Genomic DNA, 25,768 nt, shown 5'->3' on the forward strand with positions numbered 1-25,768 from the left:
GGTCATAGAGCATCAAACACGTCAACAAAGCGTTAAAACGTTGTTTTTTTCTATTTCCAAACCCCTTGTATTCAACGGATTCGGGTTCCACCTTCTGCTTCGATAAGTTTTTTGAGGTTCAAATGGACACCAATATGTCTTGGAATAATCATGTCGCTGGAATTAACGAAATTGCACGCATCATTCGATACCTAACAAAGCATACCAGAACTTATAGTCACCGTGAGATCTCCTTTGGTATCTTCTAAATATTTCAGTTTTGAGTGAATGAATCATGTCAAATGCGACGATCCGACTATCATTGACGAAAATATGGTTCAGTGCCCTTTTGGTTGCCTCTTTTATTTTTTCTTTGATATGCTGCACGTGACGAGGCGACTTTTATTAACGAAGAAGCAGGTTAGTGCACATCTGACATGTTGCGCCATCTTTGTTTTTTCTCTGTCGATGAATTCTGCATTCGTTTCCATTTCATTTGATGTGCTGTACGTTGAGAACAAATCATTATTGACGAAAATACGGCTCATTACCCTTCTGACATGTTACGTTGTCTTTGTTTTTTTTTCTCTGTCGATGAATTCTGCATTTTTTTTTCTTTTTCAGTCAATGTACTGCACGTTGAGATTCAATTGTCATTAACGGAGATGTGGCTTCGTTCCTTTCTGACATGTTGCGTCATCTTTGTTTTTTCTTTGTCGATAACATTCTGCATTCGTTTCTCTTTCATTTGATGTGCTGCACGTTAAGATCCAAATATCATGAGAGAAATTGTGACTTAATGTCTTTCTGACATGTTGCGCCATCTTTGTATTCTCTCGTCAATGAATTCTGGATTTTTTGTTCTTTCATTTGACGTGCTATAAGCGAAGATTCGATTATTATCAGCGAATATACAACTTAGTGCCCTTCTGACAGTTGCTCCATTTTTTTTCTAATAACTCATTCATTTCCACAAATCCTCACACATTTTCTACCACGCCACCACCTCCTACGCTGACTACGTCACTTTCAAAGTTTTAACATTTTATCATTATTATTATTATTATTCGACCCACATTCCTCAGTTCAATTTCATCTAAAACCATCATTCTACTGATATTTGATTTCTCCAGTCTTATTGGCTTACGACACCACTCTGTACCAGAAGTTAGGCTGATTGTTCCTCAAGTTTCGGTTCAGGAGTCTGAAAATTCGCAAAACGAACCTTCATACGACAAAGCGTGAACTTTAGTCATCTCCTGATGATGCTTACTTGGTAAGCGAAACGCGTTAAGTGTTAAATGACTGTCATATTGAAATAGGAAAAAAAAACGACAATAACGACGAAACGATAACGAATAAAGGCACGTAAACTGTTCGAAAACGCACGCATAACCGTCGCACGCAAAACTGTTGAATACTTCACTTTCCCCAATTTCGAACGTTAACTCTACAATACGACTCAGCATTATTTCTGCCAAAATTCGATAGAGAAGGGTTATGGGGGGTTCCAAACGACGTATTTCAAATATTGATTCACTCTGTATGTATGCGCTTATATTTCGTAGAATTTTCAATACGATTTTCACCACACTATGGCAAAATTTCCAACATGTGTGGGCTATTATTTCTGCAAACTGAAACTCACTTTTCAAGTGTAACTGAAAAAATGAATCGCAAACGTGTTATGATTTCGATATATTTTGAGGTAATAATATTTAATATCTAACGAATAGTCATAAAGAAAATTATTTGCATTGTATTCCGAAAGCTTACGAACCGTTTCGTGATCAATGAACACCGAATGAATTTCGTAATACTTGTTGAAGATCTTGACCTACCTTACTATTTATAAACATTCATATGCTGAAGTTGTAACTTTGCTCCGGTCACCGTACTACGACAAAATGCTTGATGTGCATTTTGAAGATAGTTGGAATAATGAATGGAATTGTGAATACTGAGTGTTTTTGTTTCAGAATATCGAAGCAATTCATGTATTTCGATTCATGGCTTTGAATTATTTCATAACGATTTTTCATATTTGTCTGTATCGTTACTTTGTTATATTCATATGTCTGAGAATTCATTTCACTCCCTGTTATAATGGACTCGTGATCACACCAAACGACATTGTCATAAAAATTAAACTCAGGTTATCTACACATAATGAACTCGTCCGGTATCTATATCAAAGGATGCTATTTTGAAAGGGAATTTCGAAAAAACTACAATACGAAATGAATTTCCAAATATCATACTTGAAATTTAATGACAAATGTCAATAAACTATAATAGTGTCCTGAATAAAATTCAAGATATAAAATGCCACTTTTTGTTATATCGACCCAACGAATCAGAATTTAAAATGACAGACAAACTTATTTCCTTTATTTCTAAAATGTCCTGTTTTTGTCAACTTAGTATCTTTCAATATGATGTTTCTTCATCTCTATAAAATCTGGTATATAATTTTTTGTTATTGCACATTTTTGACAACTTTCCCTGTATAAGATAAGTTTTCATTTTCAAAAAAAGATGTGTGTGATATGTATTGTATTTATTTTGGTAGTATATTATAAAGCCATTTATATAAAATATCAACGTTATTGAGACTGCAGCTGAACAAATTTCCTTTGAAATGACCCATACAGAACGGCGTGTTTTTTTTGAATTTTGGAACACACCACGATTAATCTTCAAAGTCTTCCAAATTCATTACGGTTGTGTATATATTGAATAGACGCAGTTTGTCCAACAAATCACTGAATATCGACAAATTCAAGCCTCTATAGACTGAAAAAAATGGAAACTGCTGAGATTTGAATCTCGTTCTGGAAAGGTTGCTATGACGGTTTTGAATGTTGTTGTTGAGATGACTCTGACTGATACTGCACACGTTGATGTATTATTCTGAAATTAACTCGATTTTTCAATAAAAAAATACACTGAAATAAATTCGATTTTTCAATAAAAACATACACTAAAAATTTTTTTGCCAACAGAGAGGGTAATGTCTTTCATGAAGTAATTGCTACACTTATAATGAAAATAAAAAATCAAGTGTCATTCAAAATAAAGAATTTAAAACACATATTCTGCACGTACTAAGTGAAGGAAATATATTGTATGGAAACACTACTTTATGCGGATCATATCTGTGAGTGAGAATTTTTGACTCGAATGAAAAATATTGTATACACCCAAAAACTCTTTGCCTATAAAACAAAGAAAAAATTGGAAACAGTACTAACCTTAATTTTGTACAATCTCAAATGAAACGACAAGATTCGGTTTCCCAATGTCCATCAACCCTTTGAACACAATAGCGTATTTTCCTGATGAAAATTCTTCTAAGTGAGGACGATACGCCTCCGTCACTCGGTGGGGCAGAAATGATACTTTATCTCCCAAATCTAACAAGACCGCCTCATCAAATTTTCCTTCCACGATTTTGGCAGTGAATATCCTCTGCGGCATCTCCACAGGCAAATCTACTACTTTGATACTTGGCTTTCTCTTCACGATCGAACTTGCATTCAACTTTTGTAAATCCATCTGTGAAAAATAAAAAATGAAAGCTTTATGTTTTGATTGACAATATATGCGAATACTATCTCAAACAAACCACGACATGTAAAACATTTGACTGAAATCATCCAACATATATATATATATATATATATCGAGAAAAATTTTGGAAATCAAATGATTCAACAATTCTCACCAATTTTCAAATAAATTACATTTGAATGAATTCATCTGAGGAAAAAGTCAAACCTAAAACACTTACTTTCAAATAGAATCGGTGCACTTGTCACTGGTATCACTTTCAACGGATGCAACTAACTCATTTCGCCATGCATGACGTATTTATAGTAAAATAAGTGATGACATATTTCAAAATGAAACAAAGAGCCTTTGTTTTGTCGCTTTGAGAACTGCGTATCTCCGGATGTAGATTCGACATTGACAGTGATCAATGTCACTTTGGGTTTAAATATAAAAATTAGTGATGACATATTCTGAAATGAAACAAAAAAAAATCAAAGAGTCTTTGTTAGATGCATATTCAGCGTTGACATTGATCCATGTCACCTTGGATTTGAATAGCGCAACAAACACATGAATTCTGCTTTTTTTCCCCCATTTTATTTGAAATGCTACATGTGATGATGCGACTATTATTAGTGAAGATACAACTTTGGGCCCTCTTGGCATCGTCTCCGTTTTTTTTTCTCTGTTGATGAATTCTGCATTCGTTTCCCTTTCATTTGATGTGCTGCACGTTGAGATCCAACTATCATTAACAAAGATGTTGCTTAGTGTCACTCTGACATACTGCGCCATCTTTGTTTTTTCTCTGTCGATGAATTTTGCATTTCTTTTCCTTTCATTTGACGTGCTGTACGTGACGATTCGACAATTATTAACGAAAATGTGGCTTTGTGCCCTTCTGACATGTTGCGTCAGATTTGCTTTTTCTCTGAGGATGAATTCTGCATTCGTTTCCCTTTCATTTGATGTGCTGCACGTTGAGATTCAGTTATCATTAATAAAGATGTGGGTTAGTGCCCTTCTGACATGTTGCACCATATTTGTTTTTTCGTTGTCGATGAATTCTGCAATTTTTCTTCTTTCAGTTGACATGATGTACGTAACGATCCGAAGTTTTTTCAATGATTCTCTTTGCAATTCTTCCTATGCTGTTTCACATTAGGCGCTCGATATTATATTTTTCATTGTCTACACATTAAATCATTTGAAATGAGTAGCCACACCGACCTGTTGCGACTAGTATAGCAGAAATAGGTTATGAGGTCCTTTTGGCTTCGTAAAATGATTAACCATGTTTTTTGACATCTAAACGAATCCATTGATGTCAAAATTATCGGAATCGGACGACCGGAAGTAAAAACCGGAAGTGACCTGTTTTTGACGGATTCGAAACCTTCTCACCCTAAGGAATCCAAAAATACCATATGTTTCAGTATACGATGATTATTTCATTTTTTTTGTCAACAAATTATGTGTTTTGAATCAAACTTTTGCAATTACATTACACTCGTAGTTGTTCATAACCCAACAACTTTTAATTTCAAATATGTTCAATGATTTTCTTCAAATGTGCCATTCTTTCTATGCTATTTCACATTAGATGCTCGATATTATACTTTTCATAATCTACAAATGACATCATTTGAAATGAGTACCCACATCGGTCTGTTGCTGCTAGTATAATGAAAATAGGTTATAAGGTCCTTTTGGCTTCGACAAATGATTAATTATGTTTCATGACATCTAAACGAATCCATTGATGTTGAAATCATCGAAATCGGAGGACCGGAAGTGAAAACCGGAAGTGGTCGTTTTTTGATGGTTTCGAATCCTTCTCACCCTAAGGAATCCAAATATATCATATGTTTCAGTATCCAATAATTTTTTTCATTTTCTTTGTCAATAAATTCTGCGTTTTGAATCAAGCTTCTGCAATTGGAATAAACTTATAGTTGTTCATAACCCAACATTTTTTAATTACAAGTTTGTTGAATTTGCAATTCTTCCTATGTTATTTCACATTCGGCCTTGGATATTATATTCATTACGCCATATTTGTTTTTTCTCTGTCGACGAATTCTCCATTTCTTATCCTTTCATTTGACATGCCGTATGCGACGATCTGATCATTATTAGTAAATATACAACTCAGTGCCCTTCTGACAGTTGCGCTATTATTCTTTGTAATAACCCATTCATTATCACACACGCCACCACCTATCACGCTGAATACGTCACTTTCAAGCTTTTAATGTTTTATCACTATTATTATTATTATTCGACCCTCATTCTCCAGTTCAATTTCATCTAGCACAATCAATCGAGCGATATTTGATTTCTCCATTCTGATTGGCTGACCGACACTACTCTGTAACAGAAGTTAGGTTGGGTGTTCCACAAGGTTCCGTTCAAGAGTCTGAAAATTCGCAAAATAATCATTTCCTAATGATGCTAACTTGGTTAGCGAAACGCGTTAAATGATAAATGACTGTCATATTGAAACACGAAAAACCGTTACGACAATAACGATGAAACGGTAACGAATGAACGCACGGAAAACGGTCGAAAACGCACGAAAAACGATCGAAAACGCACGAAAAACGATCGTAAACGCACGAAAAACGATCGTGAACGCACGAAAAACGATCGAAAACGCACGGAAAACCACGTATTTTGAAATGTCATTGTCGAATACTTCGCTCCCCCATTGCCCTCACGTTGAGTCCACAAAGCTTAACCTCTCGACACTTTTGGATCTCCTCTTTCTCCTGATGATGCTATCTTGGTTAACAAAGATACGAGACTTCCGACATGTTGGAATGCTAGACTTCTGTTGAACCGACATGTTTTTTCTTAAATATATTTTGACGTACCCTGTACACTTCGACGTTATGTTTGTTTTCAATGATGTATTTTGAGACACCCCGTATACAATGACGGATGGCAGATTGTCATATTTTTTCTTAAATCTGATTCATTATTATAAAATATATCATTTTCGCGCTTCCAATTTTCGTCGAGTAGTTCACGATTAATTCCAAAACCGGCAACGCTACATTGCCCCATAAACAATGATTTATTGTACAACTGGCAACGTCGAACCTGCCATGCTGGCATGTATTGACATTTGACAGATGCAGTCTTATGAGTCTAGTGTTTACAGTGTCCTTCTTCAACCAATAGATAGTTCAGCTAGTGACTCATAGATGAATCTGTGTGTTCTATAACTTAATTTTCAAACCGGCAACGCTACATTACTCCATAAACATTGATTTATTGTACAACTGGCAACACCTGCTTGCACTAGCCACCGGTAAAACCTCAATCTCCATCTCTCTTTGCATCGATTACGTCACACGCGCCTCTCGCTCTTACACACACATACACATCTTTACATGAAATATTAATTATTTCCCAAATCTAAGTATATTTTCCTATCTTCAATATGATAATGACGATTACATTCTACGGAAATCAAAAATAAAAATGCTGTCAAGTATAATGAATGAGTCAATTTCGGTCCCGACGAAACTAACGCTATAAATACCCAACATTCGCAGTTAACTTCAATATCTTACGATGGTGTAGAGGCTAAGGACAATGTCTACGGCGCGGACGACCCAGGTTCGAATCTCATAACTATAAACTTTTTTTATTTAAAATCACGTGACTGAAGGGGGCCGAGGGAGCTGATAGGTTAGGTGGAGTACCAAGGGGGCCGATAGGTTAGGTGGAGTACCAAGGGGGCCGAGGGGCGGAGTTCCACACTTAAATCGCTACTATACTCGTTCCATCCTGCGTCGATTTCGATGACGCTGATAGGTTACCCCCACTCCCATTGCGCCAGAACATACGTTGTTACACTACTTTGAAGCATCAGTTGTGACTTCAAAGGGTTTTTCAAAATCGGGGTATGCGAGAACCGGTTCTGAAGTCAATACTGATTTACAAGTATTGAAACATTCGATAAATTCTTTTGTGTGTTCAACTTTTGCGTTCTTTTTAAGACAACTTGTTAGAGGTTTTGTTAGTTTAGCAAAGTTGTTTATAAATTTTCGATAGTATCCCAATAGTCCTAGGAATGACTTTATTTCTCGTTGTGTTTTTGGGATTGGAAAATTTTGAACAGCTCTGATTTTCTTTGGGTTTGGTTTTATGCCTTCGGGCGTAATAACATGACCCAAAAATTCTACCTCTTTTCTGAGAAACTCAGATTTATCCAGTTGGATCTTAAATTGTGCCTCTCGTAATTTAGAGAAGACCAATTTTAAGTTTTGGATATGTTCTTGGAGTCCAGTGCTAAAAATAATTATGTCGTCCATGTAAATCATGCATACCTTATTCTGTAGGTCTTTCAGAACCTCGTCTAATACGCGCTGAAGACTTGATGGACCGTTCTTAAGGCCATACGGAAGTCTCAAATACTCGTAGTGTCCGTGCTCTACATTAAAAGCCGTTTTTTGGATTGAATTTTCGGCCATCTCGATTTGATGAAAACTGCTTGCCAAATCGAGGGTGCTAAAGTACTGAGCTCGTCCCAGTTTATCTAAAATGTCGTTTATGTTTGGGAGTGGGTAACGATCACTAATGGTTTTATCATTAAGTTTTCGATAATCGACTACCACTCGCCATTTTGGCTTCCCGGAAGCATCCATCTTTTTTGGAACTATCCAGACCGGGGAAGACCAGGGACTACAGCTTGGTCGTATTATATTTTTTTCAAGCATGTCTTTTATTTGACGCTGAACTTCGCTCTTATGAACGTATGGATACCTGTATGGTCTGGTATGTATGGGTATTTCGTCTGTGGTCTTGATTTCGTGTTTGACCTTGGAGGTGAATGTTAATTTATCTCCAGGTTTCAAAAATATGTCTGAAAATTCTTTACAGAGTTTCAGTATAGCATTTTTTTCTTCCTTGTTCATGTGGTCTGTACGTATCAAATCAGCGATATTAATTTCGGTTGCCAATTTAGGTGAGTCCGTCCCTGTATTTTCGAAAGTTTCGTAAGAATACATTTCGAAAGTAGAGGATTGAAAGCTCTCTACAGGAAGTGGTTGTATCAATTTCACTGATATTGTTCTATCGGTGGGGTTTTGTACTTCCATAAGGGCGTAACCATTTTTTGAAGTTGTCAATATTTGCGGGATGAAAAGATCATTGAGTGTTCCCTCAAGGGTAAGAATTTCACCTTCAGGAACTGTGACAGGCAGATATTTAAGTACTCTTTCTTGTGGGTTGACAGAGAAAGAAAAACTCGTATCTGTAGACTGTCTGAACTTGAAAGGAATTCCAACATGATTTCCTATCAGTCTCTTATTCACAAGGTCTATATTCAGATGCATATTTATCAAGTCTGATAATCCTAAAACTCCGTCAAAGTAATCGTGGAAATCAAATAAAATAAAAGTAATTTCATAGTTTGTGTTGAACTCTGGAAAAGCAGGTATCGCGGCTTGGTACCTTACTTTCTGACTTCCTAAAGCCGTTTTGATAATAGTATTTGAATGATAAATTTTGTTTGGGAATAATTTTTCAATAATAGATGGTTTAATAATCGATCTTGAACTTCCAGTATCGATTAGTAGTTTAATAATTTTATTTTTGAGACTAACTTCGACATAAGGTAATGCATTGTTACAAAATGCATTGATTTCAGCTAAGTATGATCTTCGAATTGGGTTATTAAATGAAAATTTCCAGTTTCATCACAATCTACGTCGCTTAAGTATTCATTCTGAAAATTTGGTTCGTTTTCTAAATAAACAGCATTTTCTGAAGAGTATGCTTCTTCACTAAGGTTGGGATTATCATAAAATTGTTGATCAGTGTCATTATATTGGGGAAATTCATCGTATTCGTTAGAAAATAATTCCTCAGATATAAAATTGGGTTTTTGACTTGGGGTAAACATTTTTTGAGGGTTTCGGTAAGTATTAGGGTTCCTAAAAGTGCTGTTTTGTTGAGGAAAAGGTCTTTGAGACATTTTTGTTGGGTTTCTTGATGTAGTGGACATGGGTTCCGGTTTCGGTAATTGATTAGGTGGAATATTTTTTGGTTTAAAAGCATTCTGAGGAGGTCCGAAAACTTCTCGGTTTGTAGGGTATCTCTGCGGTGGTATTTGTCTGGGTTGGATGTCAATAGGTTGGCTTGGCCAATTAGGTCTCGTTGAGAATTGTGGATTGAAAAAATGTTGATCATTTTTTGAAAAATAATTTGGGTTAGAGAAATTTTCGTTTTGAAAATTTTGTCTTTGAGGTTGTATGAATCTACGGCCATTTTGGTTGACGTTTGGCATGATGGATTGTCTACCGAAAGTATTGAACTTTGGTTTATAATCGTTTAACGAACCATACATTTTTTCAAAATTTTCGAACTCGTTTACGTATGCCATGGCGTCTTCCAGTGAGGCTGGCTTTTTGAGATGCATATTATTTCTCAAAATACCAGGACAACCAGCAATGAAAGTACTGAGGGCTACTTTATCATAGTGAGTTGTTTGGTAAAGTTTTTCTTCTGGAGTTAAGTCTGGGTTGTTACTGACTCTTTGAACTACATTACTTTTGATTAATTGAATTCTACTACCGAATGTCATTAGGTCTTCTCCTCTATGGGGTCGACTTCTAGTTAATTCTTGAACTAAACAGTCCAAATCTCTCCTATCCGAAAAACATTGTTTCAGAGCAGATTTTAAGGCGTCCCAAGTATTAAGTTCGGTTCTGTTACCAACCACATACTCGGCTTTACCTGTCAATTTTTCTTGAATACATTCAAGAACGTGTTCATTGAGTGAAGCATCATTAAACACATTGTACGCGTTAACTATAGCATCGCATCTACTGATAAATTTGTTCAATGTATTGCTATCACCATCAAAAGTTTTTAAATTGTTTATTCTAGATTTGAAAAGGTTCCAATTTATTTGAGTTGGTTGGGGTGGAACTGGTGGAACCATTGTGGGTTGAAAAGTATTATCAAAATTTTCAGTATTACTTGCTGAACTTTCTTGAAATGATAAACTATTCAATCGTGATAAAATATCTTCAATTTCACTCATAAATAAATAATTGTTTTTCCCAATAAATAGTTTCTTAAAATTACTCGTCTCGAATAGACAACAATTTGTTCGCAATGAACGATACTATATATCTTCGCCGAAGTCCTTATACAGAGGGTTCGTGAAGGCAAGAAGGAAATATTTGGCACTTACTTGTAAGTTCCAGTTCCTTCTCCGTTGATTCCTTGCAGCTTCCCTGGGGCTCTGTCGTCTCCTTGTCCGCTCGTTCTGGGTGGTCCTCGAAGGATTCTTGTTGAATTTGTGCTTAAGGGGTTGAAACTCCACGACGCAAAAAGTTCGTTTTCACGCTGCACAAATCCTACCGACTGCGCCAATTAAATGATTGGAACGAGAAAATAACTTTTTAAAAAGAATTTATTTTACAAACTAGAGACGACTGTCTCTTACGAGAGCTACAAACAGAATGATTATTAATATAATGTTAACTGGATGCTAACTGCATGTCGAGATAAGGGATTCCTGGAATATCTCTTACTCAGCTGAATCTCCGTGTGAATGGCCGTGTCGTGGGAACTATGACCACGTAACTCACACACACACACAATTTCACCGAGCATTCGAGACTGGAATGGTCGGTAAAAAACCGGTGAGTATGCAAGAGTATATTTAGTCATGTACGCCACTACTTCCCGGTACTAACGGCGATACAGTGGCATTGGACGGCTGCTCACCGGTATTCTACCGGTGACGATCACCGGTCGGCGTGTGTGTCAGGTCCCGTTCCCACATGTGGTTCACTATTGGAATTTGGACGACCGGTACAAAGTCGGCCGTCCAAAATCGGTGTGTGTGCAATTAGCGTTACATTTGCTGTTTGCTCGGTATTTACGAGAACCAAGAAAAAATATGGATGGTTAGCTTCGAGATCAACGTCAGGATAAGGTATTCATTGGTTAGGGTCAGACAAGGGTTACTGTATAAGGGGAGTTGCAAAATGCCATCATTTTCGATTGACATTTGTGGTTGCATATGAAAGGCACTGCGATGTGATTGTCCGAATTAATTGTCCAATCCAATTATGCTGAATTGCGAAAAGTTAACTATAAGTGATAAATGTGAGCCCATTCATACAGAATGAAACTTATCCGTTATTGAAGTATCAAAAGAAAGATGATTGTATACATCGAGTTTCCAGTACATGGTGAAAAAGGTAGATGTGCCATAGCCATACATAACACTACCAGAGGACAGACACTGTCCACATCATTGAATAAAAATATCGAATTTGATAGCATCTTAGCACAATTACATCACTTGAAAAGCAAAAGCAACTTCTCGGGAGAAGACCCTAAACTACAGTCCTCTGCAAATGTCAATACTTTGTAGAGTTCATTATACATTTGCTCAAATATATAAAAAACGGCCATCCGTTTGATTGAAGACCCAAACTACACAATCAAAATATTGTTAGTATACAATATAGAAGGGGGGTTGAGAACTTGTCCTGGGGAGTAGGCAGATTGAGGGCCCTGCGTCAAGCCACATCTAATTCTTGAAAATAGCTCCAAAATGGGAGTCGAAAGTCGAACACAAAACTCCTGACGCGTTTTCCAATTCCAGTTCCAACTTTATTGGTACATCACTTCACACTTAAAGGCGAGAGAAATAATTTTGAAGTTCGAACTTTCCCTGATTAAAATATCTGCATATAAAAGATCTGTCTAACTTGATAAGAAACATAATAAATTTGAATAAGATTTTCCTACCTTCGTAGATAGAAAAAGGTGATTCATGTAAGAACTAATATTTGACATTTCCACAATACAGTGCGTTCCGTATTTCATTTACGGTTGTTTTAGCATAGAACGTATTTTTGAGTTCAAATTGATGTTTTGCGAGTGTTTATAATTTTTCAAGTATTTTACACCGTTTATTGAATTTCTGTATTTATATTTCGATTGTGTCCTTTCCAAGATTTATCCACAGATACATCTACAGATTGTATTGGTTGCTGGTAACTTATATTTTATTTGAGCAAGAATTCACCTGAGGTGTTGAGAAAAATTCCTATATGTTAAGATATAGGAATTCAAACTCAACAAACGGGTCAACCAAAATCTATATAAAACATTAATACTTACTGGGGATCTTGTTGATCAGGGAGAATTGTATGGGCTACTTTCTACTTTCTATCATTCTATTCATCATTCAGCCTATGCCGACCCTGGTTATGATCTTTGGCTCTTCCTAATCTGTGCCTGTGCTCTAGTGGGATATATATAGTGATGGATTGAGGTTAGGTTGGGACAGGAATGCGTCAAAAATTTGAAATCATATGATATAAATGATAACACATAGCACAACACAGTAACCTACAAAGTTATGGTGTTTATTAGATGAGTAATGTTTAATAAACATTGGAATACAATAGAAATTAGATCGAAATAACGTGATTGATAAGTGTTTTTTCGAGTTGAGGTTTTTCACTTCATCCTCATCCTAATAACTCAATTTCTTACAATTTATTAAACAACTATGGAAGGTGGATCAAGTATACAAGATGCTGATACCACAATTTCAGGAGAAGATGAAAGACCCAAGGGGTTTTTCAATTTTTTTTGCCATCCTCTGGGCACAGGACATAGATTTGTAGCCTTGATTTTTATGTGTTTTCTCAGCTTTGGTGAGTACGAAAAAAAATCTAATAACTGGACAATTATTCACGAAATGAACCATTATTCACGAAATGAACCATTATTCACTTGGAATCATATCAATTTCAGAAAAACCAAGTTTTTCCTAAAAACGTTACCTTATTCAAATATGTTTTTGAATACATTCCCTATTTGTTTTGTAATACTTCTTTGTCTAGGATAAACTTTGACCTTTGAGTTGTTCAATGAATCCAATGAAAAACTCACAAGTCTGAGATAATGTTTTTAAATATTAGACAATAAACTATTTTTTCATTTATTTTTATGTACTTTTGTATTTTCACACCTATTTTCACTATATTGTTTTGTTCAGTCTGTAGCCAATTGGTTAGTGAGTCCTACTCATGAAAAATTGCACCTTAGTATTTTAAATTTTCAACTTCAGAGGTTTGTTGTTCCTTAGACCTTAGAGGACCATAGCTGGTTACTGGAAAAACTTTTTTTAGCCTTTATCTCAATGAGTCAAATATATTGTTTTACTGTAAAACACAGAGAGGCAGTTATAGAAAATGAATACAAGTATTATATACTAAATGATTTTGAGGTAATATAGAAATAATGCAAATAGGTAGTGTTCAGATGTAGTAATATATACCTTTTTGTTTCTTGCAGTTATTTATTAATATTAAGAACAGTACATTGCCCCTGTTACCTAAGTGGTAACTTGATTTAATTGCACTAGTTCGGACTTCCATTGTCTATTATATAAAATGATTTGAAATCCCTGAAACAAGTAACTGAAACAAGTGACTTGGAATCTCTACACTTTTTTATTTTTTATTATTTTCTTTTTTTTTTTTTTTTTTTGCATTCCTTTAATTTTTATTTATTCAATTATTATATTTTTACTTGTAGGTTATTTCACTATCATTTCATTTCAGGTTTATTGTTGCTTAATATAATTGTTATTTTCAACTATTCTTTTTAATTATTCTTTTTTACTTGTTTCAGGGATTTCAAATCATTTTATATAATAGACAATGGAAGTCCGAACTAGTGAAATTCATCACGAAACATTGTCAATCACCTTCAAACAAACGTTGATTTAATTGATTACACTTTTGTAATAACTTTTTGAAACCAAAGTATCATGTAACTGTATGAAATTTTATATCTTTCATAACCAGATAAAAATGAGGCACTTTATTTGATGATATATGTGTCTCCAGGGTATTATCATTAGGGACCAGTTAAGTACATTTGTTATATCATTTTGAAACCTTATCAAAGTGTTTGAAAATTGAACATCATCAAAGTAAAAGGTTCTGTAGCAGTTATAGAATAAAATCTGGCTCATGTCCATGCTTTAATATATTGAATTTCTAGATTGTAAAACAAATATTTTTTCTGAATTGCAGAAGGGGAACCCTTTTGGGGTTTTTTTCTACTATCTTTCTTTTTTTTCTTTCTTTCTTCTTCTTTTCTTTCTTTTTCTACTATCCCACAGGAACTAGTTTTTTGAATTCCCAAGGAAAATTACATTCCAAGGGATGAAATATTTGTGGTTATAAACTTTTTCATGTAAATGTGAAAATAACAATAGCGTAAACATTTAACCGACAAAACTCCTCTGTTGCTCTTCATGGAAAATATTCAAATGAATATCAATATCAATGAAACAGAAGTCATAAAGTTTACAATGAAATTGAAAATTAATAATTGCTATAACTTTAACATTTATTCATTATAAAAATAATTAAAACTTTAAAATCATCTACCAATTTCTGTTTTTGCAAAAAACTCAGAGAAAGGGAATTATCTTGAAAACAATAACCTATATAATGGTTTAGGCAGATTTAGTGGCACAGAGACAGTGGTAATGGATGTAAGGTGACAAATTCAAATTGAAATTGATAAAAATAAAAAATGTTGTTTAAATTGAAAGGTTATATTTTTAGCAGACATTAAGGATCCATCCTTGAGGAACATAAAGTGAAGCTCAATTTCTATAAATGCTCATAAATGAATATTTCCCTGAAAATAATTAATACTTCAAATAATTCGATTATGTTTAGTCATAATTCTATTAAATATACAGAAACAACAGCATTTTCAGGTTTATACATTGATGAGAAATTGTCATAGAATAAACAATTTGAAAAAATTTGAAAAAAATTTCTCGTCTTGATGGAATTTTTTACAAGATTAGAAACTATACGTATAAAATGTTAAAAGTATATATATTTTAGTTTGGGTAACAGCAAGTAAATCTATAATCAAACCTCTGAAAACCTTAAATATCAAAATAATTAGAAGCATTTATAAATTACCATATTTTGAACCGACATTGAACTTTTATAAGCCAAACTATTTTTTTGACTCACTCTTTAAACTCAAAATCAGCTGTTTCATTCATTCTGTTAAATATAATACAAAGAAATCAAACTTGAATTTTATTTGAATTGGACGTATTCATAATCATTCCATAAGATAAACAAATTACTGTCAAAAATCAAAATACAAACAGATTTTGGAAAAAAGACGATATATCGCGAAGGGATCATTATACAGTGTCACCGATAAAGTCCGCATCAAATGGGAAACTTTTTTATTTATCGTTTTATGTGAAATTTGATTTTGGCAGTAGATTTTGCTTAAGAAATTATGTCAAAAGGCGTCTACAAAATAGGTCACGTGATTTCCTTAACCTGTCAAAATTGACATCTAAAAAAAGAAACATCGAAAAATGACATTATTCTTCAAAATATCCAAAAATATCAATGGATAAAAACATTTTCTTTTGTAATTTTATACCCACACACCAAGTTTCAAACCCATAATAAGTATTTTATATTTTCACTATTTTTCCGCACTCCTGCTTTTTCTACTTATCAAAATTTAAGCACACCTGTACTAAATCATTTATTTTAACTAAACTCGTCACCGAATTTCTTTTTTTGTAATATAATAATATTTTAAGAGCCTCTTTGATGTTAAAAACAAATTTTGAAAAATAAAAGTTGTCAAACTTGATGCAAAGTTCATCTAGTTTCAACGGGGCTTTCAAAACTATACAGTACCTGAGTTTTTTAATGAGCAAATGGCCTCACAATATGAATTAGAACAAAACGGAACATTAGGAAACATCATTTCGTGATTCTTGAAGCCCATTCAATAAAAGAAAAAAACTCATAGTATTTACATTTACCTACTTCGCTAACAACACTAATTTAAAAAAACTGGATAGGCTGTGAAAAAATATGAAACTACATAATGTGTTTTAGAAAACGTCACTGTCACTGAATAAATTAATGCCCGTTAGTTCAATGTAATGTATGAAAATTAAAATAATATGTTATCTTTACAAGAAAAAATTGAAATTGTGCTAATTTGTGGTGAAAACACATTGCATCGACAAGTGGCTGATATTTTTAACGCAAGACATCCTGGTAGACATGTACAGCAATCCACTGTAAGTAGGATTTTAAAAAAGTTTAAACTGAATGGTTCAGTTGAAAATACTTTTAAAAAACGTCATAATCCATCACGCAATAATGATGAGGTTCAGTTGGCTGTCTGCCTGGATGTTATCGAACAGGGAAAATCAAGTATTACCAATATTGTAGATAGAACTGGCGTTAAAAGAGAAAGCGTAAGAGCAATTTTACATAAAAATAAATTCAAACCCTTCAAACCCAAATTTATAAATACCTTAAAGGAAAGAGATTTCGATGTTCGACTAGATTTCTCTTTCTGGTACCAAGGAGAAGTAGAATTAAACAGAAAATTTCCTTACAAAATCCTATGGACCGACGAAGCTACCATCACATCGAACGGCGTAGTCAGTTCCCAGAATTGTAGGTGGTGGGCTCAGGAAAATCCTCATTTTGTGATAGAATGTCGGGACCAATATTCATTTAAAACAAATGTGTGGTGCGGTGTTTTAAATAATCAGGTAATGGGACCATTCTTTTTTAGACACAATTTAACTTCTCAGGATTATTTGCAATTTCTAAATACTGAGATCAGTAATATAGTGGACAATATGCCGGTTCAAATAAGACACAGTCTGTGGTATCAATGTGCTACGGGGCTCCTATTCATAGTTCAAGACAAGTCAAAGAGAAACTATTAGAAATGTTTAGGGGCAAAGTTATTGGGCGAAATATGGAGCAAATATGGCCGCCTAGGTCGCCAGATTTAACCCCACTAGATTTTTTTCTTGTGGGGTTACTTAAAACAAATCGTTTGTAAACAAAGACCTTTTCGTGACGTGAATCACCTAGAAACTGTTATTAGAAACTCTATTTTAAACATAAACCCTGTGAGTATCAGCAACTCAATAAAAGATGTATCAAGAAGGACAATTATCTGCATAGAACGCGATGGAAGACATACAGAAATGTAGTGTATTTAATGTCGTGAGTCTTTTTTTCGTGTTTTTTTGCTATTAGGTATAGGTACATGTTTATTTTCAGTTCCTTTTAATTAAGATTAAATTCCACTGTATTTTTTGTTAAAAAAACAATAAACACTCTAAGATATTGTTTCCTAATGTTCCGTTTTGTTCTAATTCATATTATGAGGCCATTTGCTCATTAAAAAACTCAAGTACTGTATAGTTTGGAAAGCCCCGTTGAAACTAGATGAACTTTGCATCAAGTTTGACAACTTTCATTTTTCAAAATTTGTCTTTAACATCAAAGAGACTCTTAAAATATTATTATATTACAAAAAAAGAAATTCGGTGACGAGTTTAGTTAAAATAAATGATTTAGTACAGGTGTGCTTTAATTTTGATAAGTAGAAAAAGCAGGAATGCGGAAAAATAGTGAAAATATAAAATACTTATTATGGGTTTGGAACTTGGTGTGTGGGTATAAAATTACAAAAGAAAATGTTTTTATCCTTTGATATTTTTGGATATTTTGAAGAATAATGTCATTTTTCGATGTTTCTTTTTTTAAATGTCAATTTTGACAGGTTAAGGAAATCACGTGACCTATTTTGTAGACGCCATTTGACATCATTTCTTAAGCAAAATCTACTGCCAAAATCAAATTTCACATAAAACGATAAATAAAAAAGTTTCCCATTTGATGCGGACTTTATCGGTGACACTGTATATAATCCAATTCTAGAGAAAATAAAGAAGCACTATTCCATCACATTTAAATTTTAATATAAAAAAAATCTAATTGGTCGAATTTCATAATTTGCATTAATTTTTATTACATTTGAGTTCGTTTTTATCATGTACTTTCTGAGACCAATTTCATATTTGACTGCATTTCATTGTTTTTTTTCAAGATATGTTATTTGTTTACTGTAAATTATCTCATTATGTTACTGTTATTTTATAATACTTATATAATATAATACTTTGAAGTTAGTTATAGTCTCTTATGTAAGCATTTATTATTTCTTGGGACAATAAACTGAATTGAATTGAACATTTTCGAACCCAAAGGTTTCTGTTGCTATCTAAAGCACATTGTTTAGTTTCCTTTAAGTAAACAGTAGTTCAATGTTGATATCAATGTTATTCGAAACCTCTTTAGAAATTTACCTGAAGTTATTCAAGTTATTAACGAAATTTAAATCCAGAGTATTCTCATATGTTAACAATTGAATCTGGAAAGTAAACAAATTATACCTTTTTAACTTTCCTTTAAGCAAACAGTTACATAATGAGAAAAATGTGATTAGAATTGATAAGGACATTTCTGTCATTTTTATCAGCCACATATTGTTACAGTGATACCAATACTAATTCTATTGGATTCAAATCTGGATGATAATGAGGCAATATGAGTACAGTATGATTTTCCATAATCCTAACAATTTCATACAATTTGAATCGTGGTTTATGTATTTTAATTATGAAACGGAGATCAATTTTTAGCATATCATCCGTGGAATGAATGTTCTGTCGTTTTAACCATTCTCTCATCTCATCTTTCCTCGAGGAAATGTTTGGGGAGTTTTCATACCGAACATTGTGTTATGGGTCATTGTCTATAAGCAAAACGCTTTTTTCTGGAAGATTGGGAATCAACATTTCTTGCAACCACTTTTTGTAACTGTCGTAATTCATTTCGCTATGATAGTCACCCGATTTGAATTTTAATTATAAATTTTTACAAATCCATGTTCTCCTCCTGCATTCACAATTATAAGTCTCTGCTCTTTTGAAATTGGTGCAAGCAATTTTTTTTGGCCATAATTTATTTAAGTTTGTGCTTCTTTCAAAACAATTCAGTATAATGTCTCTATGTATCAATCCCTTCTTATTTAGCTAGAATTTAAATTGTCTCCGTCTTTTCAGTGATTTAAAAAGAGGGATTGGATAACAATCAACCATCCAGTTGCCGTAGATCACTGTTCTAGCAGTGGTTTCATTTAGGTTCAGATAAATAACTTTCCATTTACAAAAACCTTTGCAAATTATACCTTTCCTGAGCTTGCAGCAAGGCTTCTTTGAGAAGGTATGCTGAATATGGTTCTATTCAAAACGGAAAAATGGATCTCTGGAGATTAACATGAGACATAACAAGAACCACTAGGAATGTTCCTGCAGAAGAAAGTGACCTTACAACTGGTCTTAGTATTATTCTATGTATTGTTTTGTCCATCAGAATAATACATACAATAATAAAAGAACAGTAACTTTATCCACTTCATTTCGTTAAAGGACAAGAGTTATGTGCTGGAGATAAGCAACTTGATTGACATCTGAAACTAGATAATTAGAAAACATCGTCGTGAATATAATTATTCACGGTCGAGAACACCACTTTCAATATTAATATTTGGGCTGGAATGAGTGAACTAAGGGATGTCCCTTCAATTCAAAGAACCAATTTATGGCACAATAAAGGCCACCCCGTAGCTCTGATTTAAATCCAATATATTTTTATGTTTGAAGGGAATTGAAGCGAAAAATTTATGCATTTTCTAAAGACAATAGAAGAATTGAGATCGAAATTGAAAGAAGTTTTTTTCAATTTGCAGCAAAATGATAACATTTCGAAATAACTCAAATTTAATTTTTTTCGAATGAGTAAAATGAAATATATGAGTAAACTGAAAAATCGAATATCATAGTATGTATGATGATCAAAATAACACGTGGAAAGCATAGATAAAATGTAATTTTTTAACATAATAACAATGTATGATGATGACAATATGAGAGAATGGAATAATAATACAAAAAATAGTTGTCATCCTCTCCATGAGGTGAACAGTAGGTAAATTTTGAATATGAATAAAATTGTTGGCATTATGACTAAAGGTTTAATAATGGTGAGTGGTTAACCTCTTGTTGGTCGTTCAATAGGGATTTGAATGTTTGCCCTTATTGATTTCCAGAAACTCCAGCAGGTTTCATTTATGTCCTTTACTTTCTGTATGGAGTGTCGTAGGTGGTGTTGAAATCGTAATTGTTCTCCAAAAGGTGGCACGTATAGATGGAATAGATCTTCTTCAGTTCAAAACTTCTTTTATGGATTCTTGTTTTGAAATTTCTTGAAGTCCGGACTCTTGGGCAAGATCCGCATGTTAGTTTGTAGACACATGATCTGTTATCCTTGTCTATGTGTGATTTATTGTTTTTCATATGTCTACCCAAGAAGTTATTAGTCTTATATTCTATATAAATATTTTGTTTATTCATTAGTCTTTTCATATTATCTGATGTTTTTCCAGTATATGTGAATATCTTGAAGGGTCCAGTATTATCATTACATAATATAAAACAAATTCGCTTTCCGCTGTCTGTCCCATATTTGCTTAGATAGAAAGAGTGATTCAAGAGGAAGTTTTATATTTATATAACATGCAAATATAGTAGAGATACACAAATAATTTCAGAGGTTTCTAATGTGATGTCGTAAATAAACACCTGTTTGCGCTTACATTGCAAACGCTGGCTGAACCCTACACCCTACGAGATAGATCAAAATAATGTACTACAGTATTGTACACCTTAATATAAAAAGTCCGCGATGGTATATGTCTATCTCTTAGGGATAACCCACAATGACCATTTTTTATCATTTACTTTTTTACGAAGCGATTTTAAGCAATACAGCATTAATCCCTATCCAATTAAGTACCTTAAAGACATTGTACATAATATAGATCTATATGTAATTTAAATGAATATTTTCGAAGAAATTACAGATTTAAAATGCAGGGACATAGCGGTTGCGGCTGTACCGCCCGGCGGCGCGTATCTATAAATAGCACGTCAAAGGTCGCGCTTTTCCCTATAGCACTTCATGATTAGCAGCGATCATACGCGTTTATATGGATATTTAGTATCAGCATTTCACCCGTGTGGAACCAGGCGTATCGCTAGTATTTCATGTGAGGGTATACTTGGTTAATATCTTGTTTGAAACGTTTTTTTATCCAGAATGTGATGAATTACGTTCGAGTTCAAGATGATATTCACTGCAATTTGTTTTATTAGATTTATCAGTTTTATCACAGTTATCGCCATTCACAATGACATCTATATAAACAAAACACTCGAGTTCGTACAAACCATAGTAAAAAAACACAGTCCAACATGCTACTTCCCTTATCAAACCTCAACACAGATCCATACATGTCCAATTCACAAACTTCACAACTTCATTCATATCCAACATTCATCTGCCACCTAATTATAAATTGGTTTTGTTCGATGTCACAAATTCATTCCCAAACATTCCTCCAGAAGATTCTCACAAACTTATAGATGAAAGATGAAATGCTTCTCAAAATATATACAGTTCCATTAATTCAGTTTTTTATCGACCTTTTTTGGATATTTGTTACCTTCCACAATCTGAAAAATATATAAATTATAATGTAGAACTTTATACAAGTGTAGAAGGGCAAACTTTTTAGTCTTCTATTTATCAGTAACTTGTCGTATTTAACAATTTTGTCTATAAAAAAAAATTGTTAAGAAATAATACAATACTTATCTTTTACGTTTCGGAGGCCAAAATCTGCCTCCGTCTTCAGAAATGGACAAAAAATTCTATATATTTGCAGTTATTCCTTTTTGATTGTTTATTTCTTTACTTCTTCAACAGATGTCAAAGGAGTTTTGAAATATGAAATTATGTCAATGTTGTTGATTGACAACTGAAACATTCGATGTAATACAAGGTGCTCTCCGATATCAATCTGTTGCCGTTTCGCTACTATCCAAATTTTTCTTCATGATGGGTAGCCAAGTACGGTCTATTTCTAAGGAGCTATTCGAAATACAATTCTCTCCAGTTATGAGAATATATGCTGATACTTTTAGCTTACGTCTCTTAGAATGAGGCTCATTGGTAATCATTCTTGTCTTGTTCCATTTCACTCGATGTTCACCGTCTGATTTTAAAATGTGTTTTGACAATTTTGATCCTGTTAATTGTCTATTTTTATGTAATATCGATGTTCATTCTCACGCACTTTCAATGGTCTCGAGGTTTCACCAATGTAAGTTTTACCACAAGAACAAGGTATTTCATAAATACAATTTTTTGTTTTTTCTTCAGTGATGTTGGGTTTGTTATGTGTTAGTATAAACCTCAGTGTATTTTTTGTTTTGAAAGTAGTTCTAACATCATACCTATTTCCAATTCGTCTTATTTTTTCAGATAGTCTTGGAATGTAAGGTATAACATTAGTTGTGAAAGGTGTCGGTGGATGTTGAGTCGGTAATTGTTGAGTTGGATGTTGTTGAATTTGTGAAGCTCCACAAAAAATGACTCGTTGAATATCCATTAATTCATTCTGATATCCTTTCACTATTGTCGGTAGGTCCTAACCAAAGTAATTTTGAATTTAATGATAACCCATATAACAACAAGAAGCCCCCATAATGGGTTATCCTCTAGATGAAATGATCATGGACGACTTCGAAATAATTTTACAACAGCATGCAATTTTCCTAAAATGTATTTACTGATTTAGGAATGTTGACGATGTGATACCCTGTTTCACGGGGACACATATATTTTCAATACATCAAGCCTATTGATGAGAACATTGAATTCACAATAGAACTAGAAACCAATAATTCAATAAACTTTCGAGACCTCACAATTACAAAAATTAACAACCAACACGATTTCTCAATGTACCATAAACTAGCTTATACAGACACAACTATAAACAACAACAATAACAACTTCAACCCAAATGTAATTCATCACATCCTTCATAAAAAACTTTTCGAACAAGCTGTTAACCAAATATACCTTCACATAAAATATAATACTGGCACCATCAAAACACTCATATATACTGAAAAAACGTCAGATGAAATAAAAAAACTAAAAAATGAACAAAATATTAACTTGGCATATAAGACTGGTGTTACTGAAAAAATAGTACTCATAACAAATAAACAACTTTGTCCAATTATTACTGACTACAAGTTGTACTAATCTAATTTCTTTCCGCGACGTCTTTTTATTTATACAAAAGGTCATGATCATTCTTCGAACTGTTTGTTGCTTCAACAGGATAACTAACATTGGCTAAAGAATTCACATTCTAACTCAGAGATTTGTCTGCTGCTTGGTACACAGCAGAATAGCACGCTAGATAGCCGCATTTTGTTGTTCCAGTGGTTGTGTGCTTAACAATATGAAAAAAAAGTTCTAAACGATCATTTTTACTTGAAATATGAGAGTTATTTTGATAAATGCTTTATTTAAACTTTGGTAACATCTCATCATTGAGTAATTCAACAATTTGTCATCACTTACTTTTTCATTAAAATGCATATAGATTCAACAATGATTAAAAATGTTTATTATTCTGATTTTTCTGTTAATAGGTTCCTATTTTTGTTATGACAATCCAGCCGCATTGCAAGATTACCTTAAAAAAGATCTCAATCTCACCGAGACTCAATATACTGCATTATATTCAGTATATTCCTGGCCTAATGTGGTTCTTAATGTTGTGGGAGGTTTTTTAATTGACAGGTAAGATTTGTGTTATTATCTTCATTCGAGAACATTAGAGATACATCAAGAAAAAACATTATTTTATAAATTGAATGAGCTAAAAATAATCGATTTAATTTTTGTTGTTAAGGTCATTTTTTAATTTTTCCCACTTGCATTGTATCAAACATGTACTTTCCTTATCAATTTGACCTGGTCTTCATATTAATTTTGTTACAAACCAAGATAAGAAACAATTACAAGTGATACTTTATGAAGAAGAGGAAATATTTCAGGATATGAAAAATGAAAAATTACCACTTGTATTTGTAACTAATGTTACTGCAGTTTTTTTCTATAAGGACATTTTCAAACGAATACAATGAAGTCTTTATTTATTCATTTATAGCTTTTGACTTTCACATATAGCATGTAATCTGGTTAATATTTTTTTATGAAGAAGTATATCAACTTCATAATTTATTCTCAGCTATACAAATAAAATCAATTATTATTTAATATAAAAATTGAAAAAGGATTTTTCTTTCCCATTTTAATAAACACCAACAGTGCACTCTTGAATATACTGTTTTCAGAGTTAATTTTTTAGTAAACCTTTTCTCTCTCAAATCATGCCTTGCGAAGTATATTTGCTAAGAATCGTATGTTAAAAAGTAAGACTTCGTTACTCCTTAGCTCGCACATTTTTTGACTTATAAGGATCATCTTTTGTAAGGGGGTGATAACTGGTTAATGGAAATACATAATTCAATACTCACCATACAATTCAATATTCGTAATAACCACCATATTACCTTCCAGTTTTGAAAAACGATATTTTCCCTAAGAAAATATAAGAAACCAGTTAGTAATCGATGGATTACTAGAACATCAATTTTGTTAATTGCCTAACTAGTAAATTTAAAAAAAAAAGTCTAATTTGGAGACTAGATAAGTGAACTATAGGGAGATTGTATTTGGTTTTAATATTATTTGATGTTTTCAACATTTTATATAAGTGAACTATAGGGAGATTGTATTTAGTTTTAATATTATTTTGTTTTCAGGGTTTTTGGAATTAGGTTAGGATCGAATATATACGTAGGATTAACAGTATTAGGGCAGCTTGCTTTTGCTACAGGGGTCTTTTTCAATCAATATTGGTTTATGCTGATTGGTCGATTTATTTTTGGGTAAGTTAAATTTTTAAAATGACGACTGGAGTTTAATAGTTGAAGAGATCCATATCAGATTATAAATGTGTATAGAATCAATGAAGGTCAATGCGTATAGAATCAATGAAGGTCAATGCGTATGTCGGTTTTTTGAATTTTCTGATCGAGAAAATTTCAAAATATATTTGTGTTCTTGGGCTGAAATTATAAATTTTCAAATTATTGGACCATATTTTATTTGATACCACATTAACTGCCTCATGTTACTTGGATTTCTTGCAAAATCAAGAATACTTTTCTCAGATAATGACAGTCCTAATGAGATTGAAAAAAATATTTGATATCAGCAGGACAACACTACACCATATTTTGCATTGGAAGTAAGAACCTATCCCAATCAAGTCTTTCCTAATAGGTGAAATTGAGTGGCCTACA

At 33.2% G+C, this 25,768-nt stretch overlaps 1 protein-coding gene across 2 annotated transcripts in view; it reads left to right on the forward strand.

Annotated features, from left to right (window-relative positions):
- Positions 1-12,834: 12,834 nt before the first annotated feature.
- LOC111507976 (lysosomal dipeptide transporter MFSD1) overlaps positions 12,835-25,768 on the forward strand; it is a 36,187-nt gene continuing 23,253 nt past the window's right edge. The window contains exons 1-3 of one of the 2 annotated variants that reach the window (XM_074170613.1): positions 12,835-13,238; positions 24,047-24,197; positions 25,226-25,351. In XM_074170613.1, the coding sequence (XP_074026714.1) occupies positions 13,091-13,238; positions 24,047-24,197; positions 25,226-25,351 (425 nt within the window). In that variant the 5' untranslated portion in view covers positions 12,835-13,090. The remainder of the gene's footprint in view (positions 13,239-24,046; positions 24,198-25,225; positions 25,352-25,768) is intronic. The other variant, XM_074170612.1, reaches the window with a different exon arrangement.

This window comes from Leptinotarsa decemlineata, unplaced genomic scaffold, assembly GCF_025532065.1.
Source record: "Leptinotarsa decemlineata unplaced genomic scaffold, Ldec_3_MD MMD2_P_RNA_scaffold_9, whole genome shotgun sequence".
Taxonomy (NCBI): domain Eukaryota; kingdom Metazoa; phylum Arthropoda; class Insecta; order Coleoptera; family Chrysomelidae; genus Leptinotarsa; species Leptinotarsa decemlineata.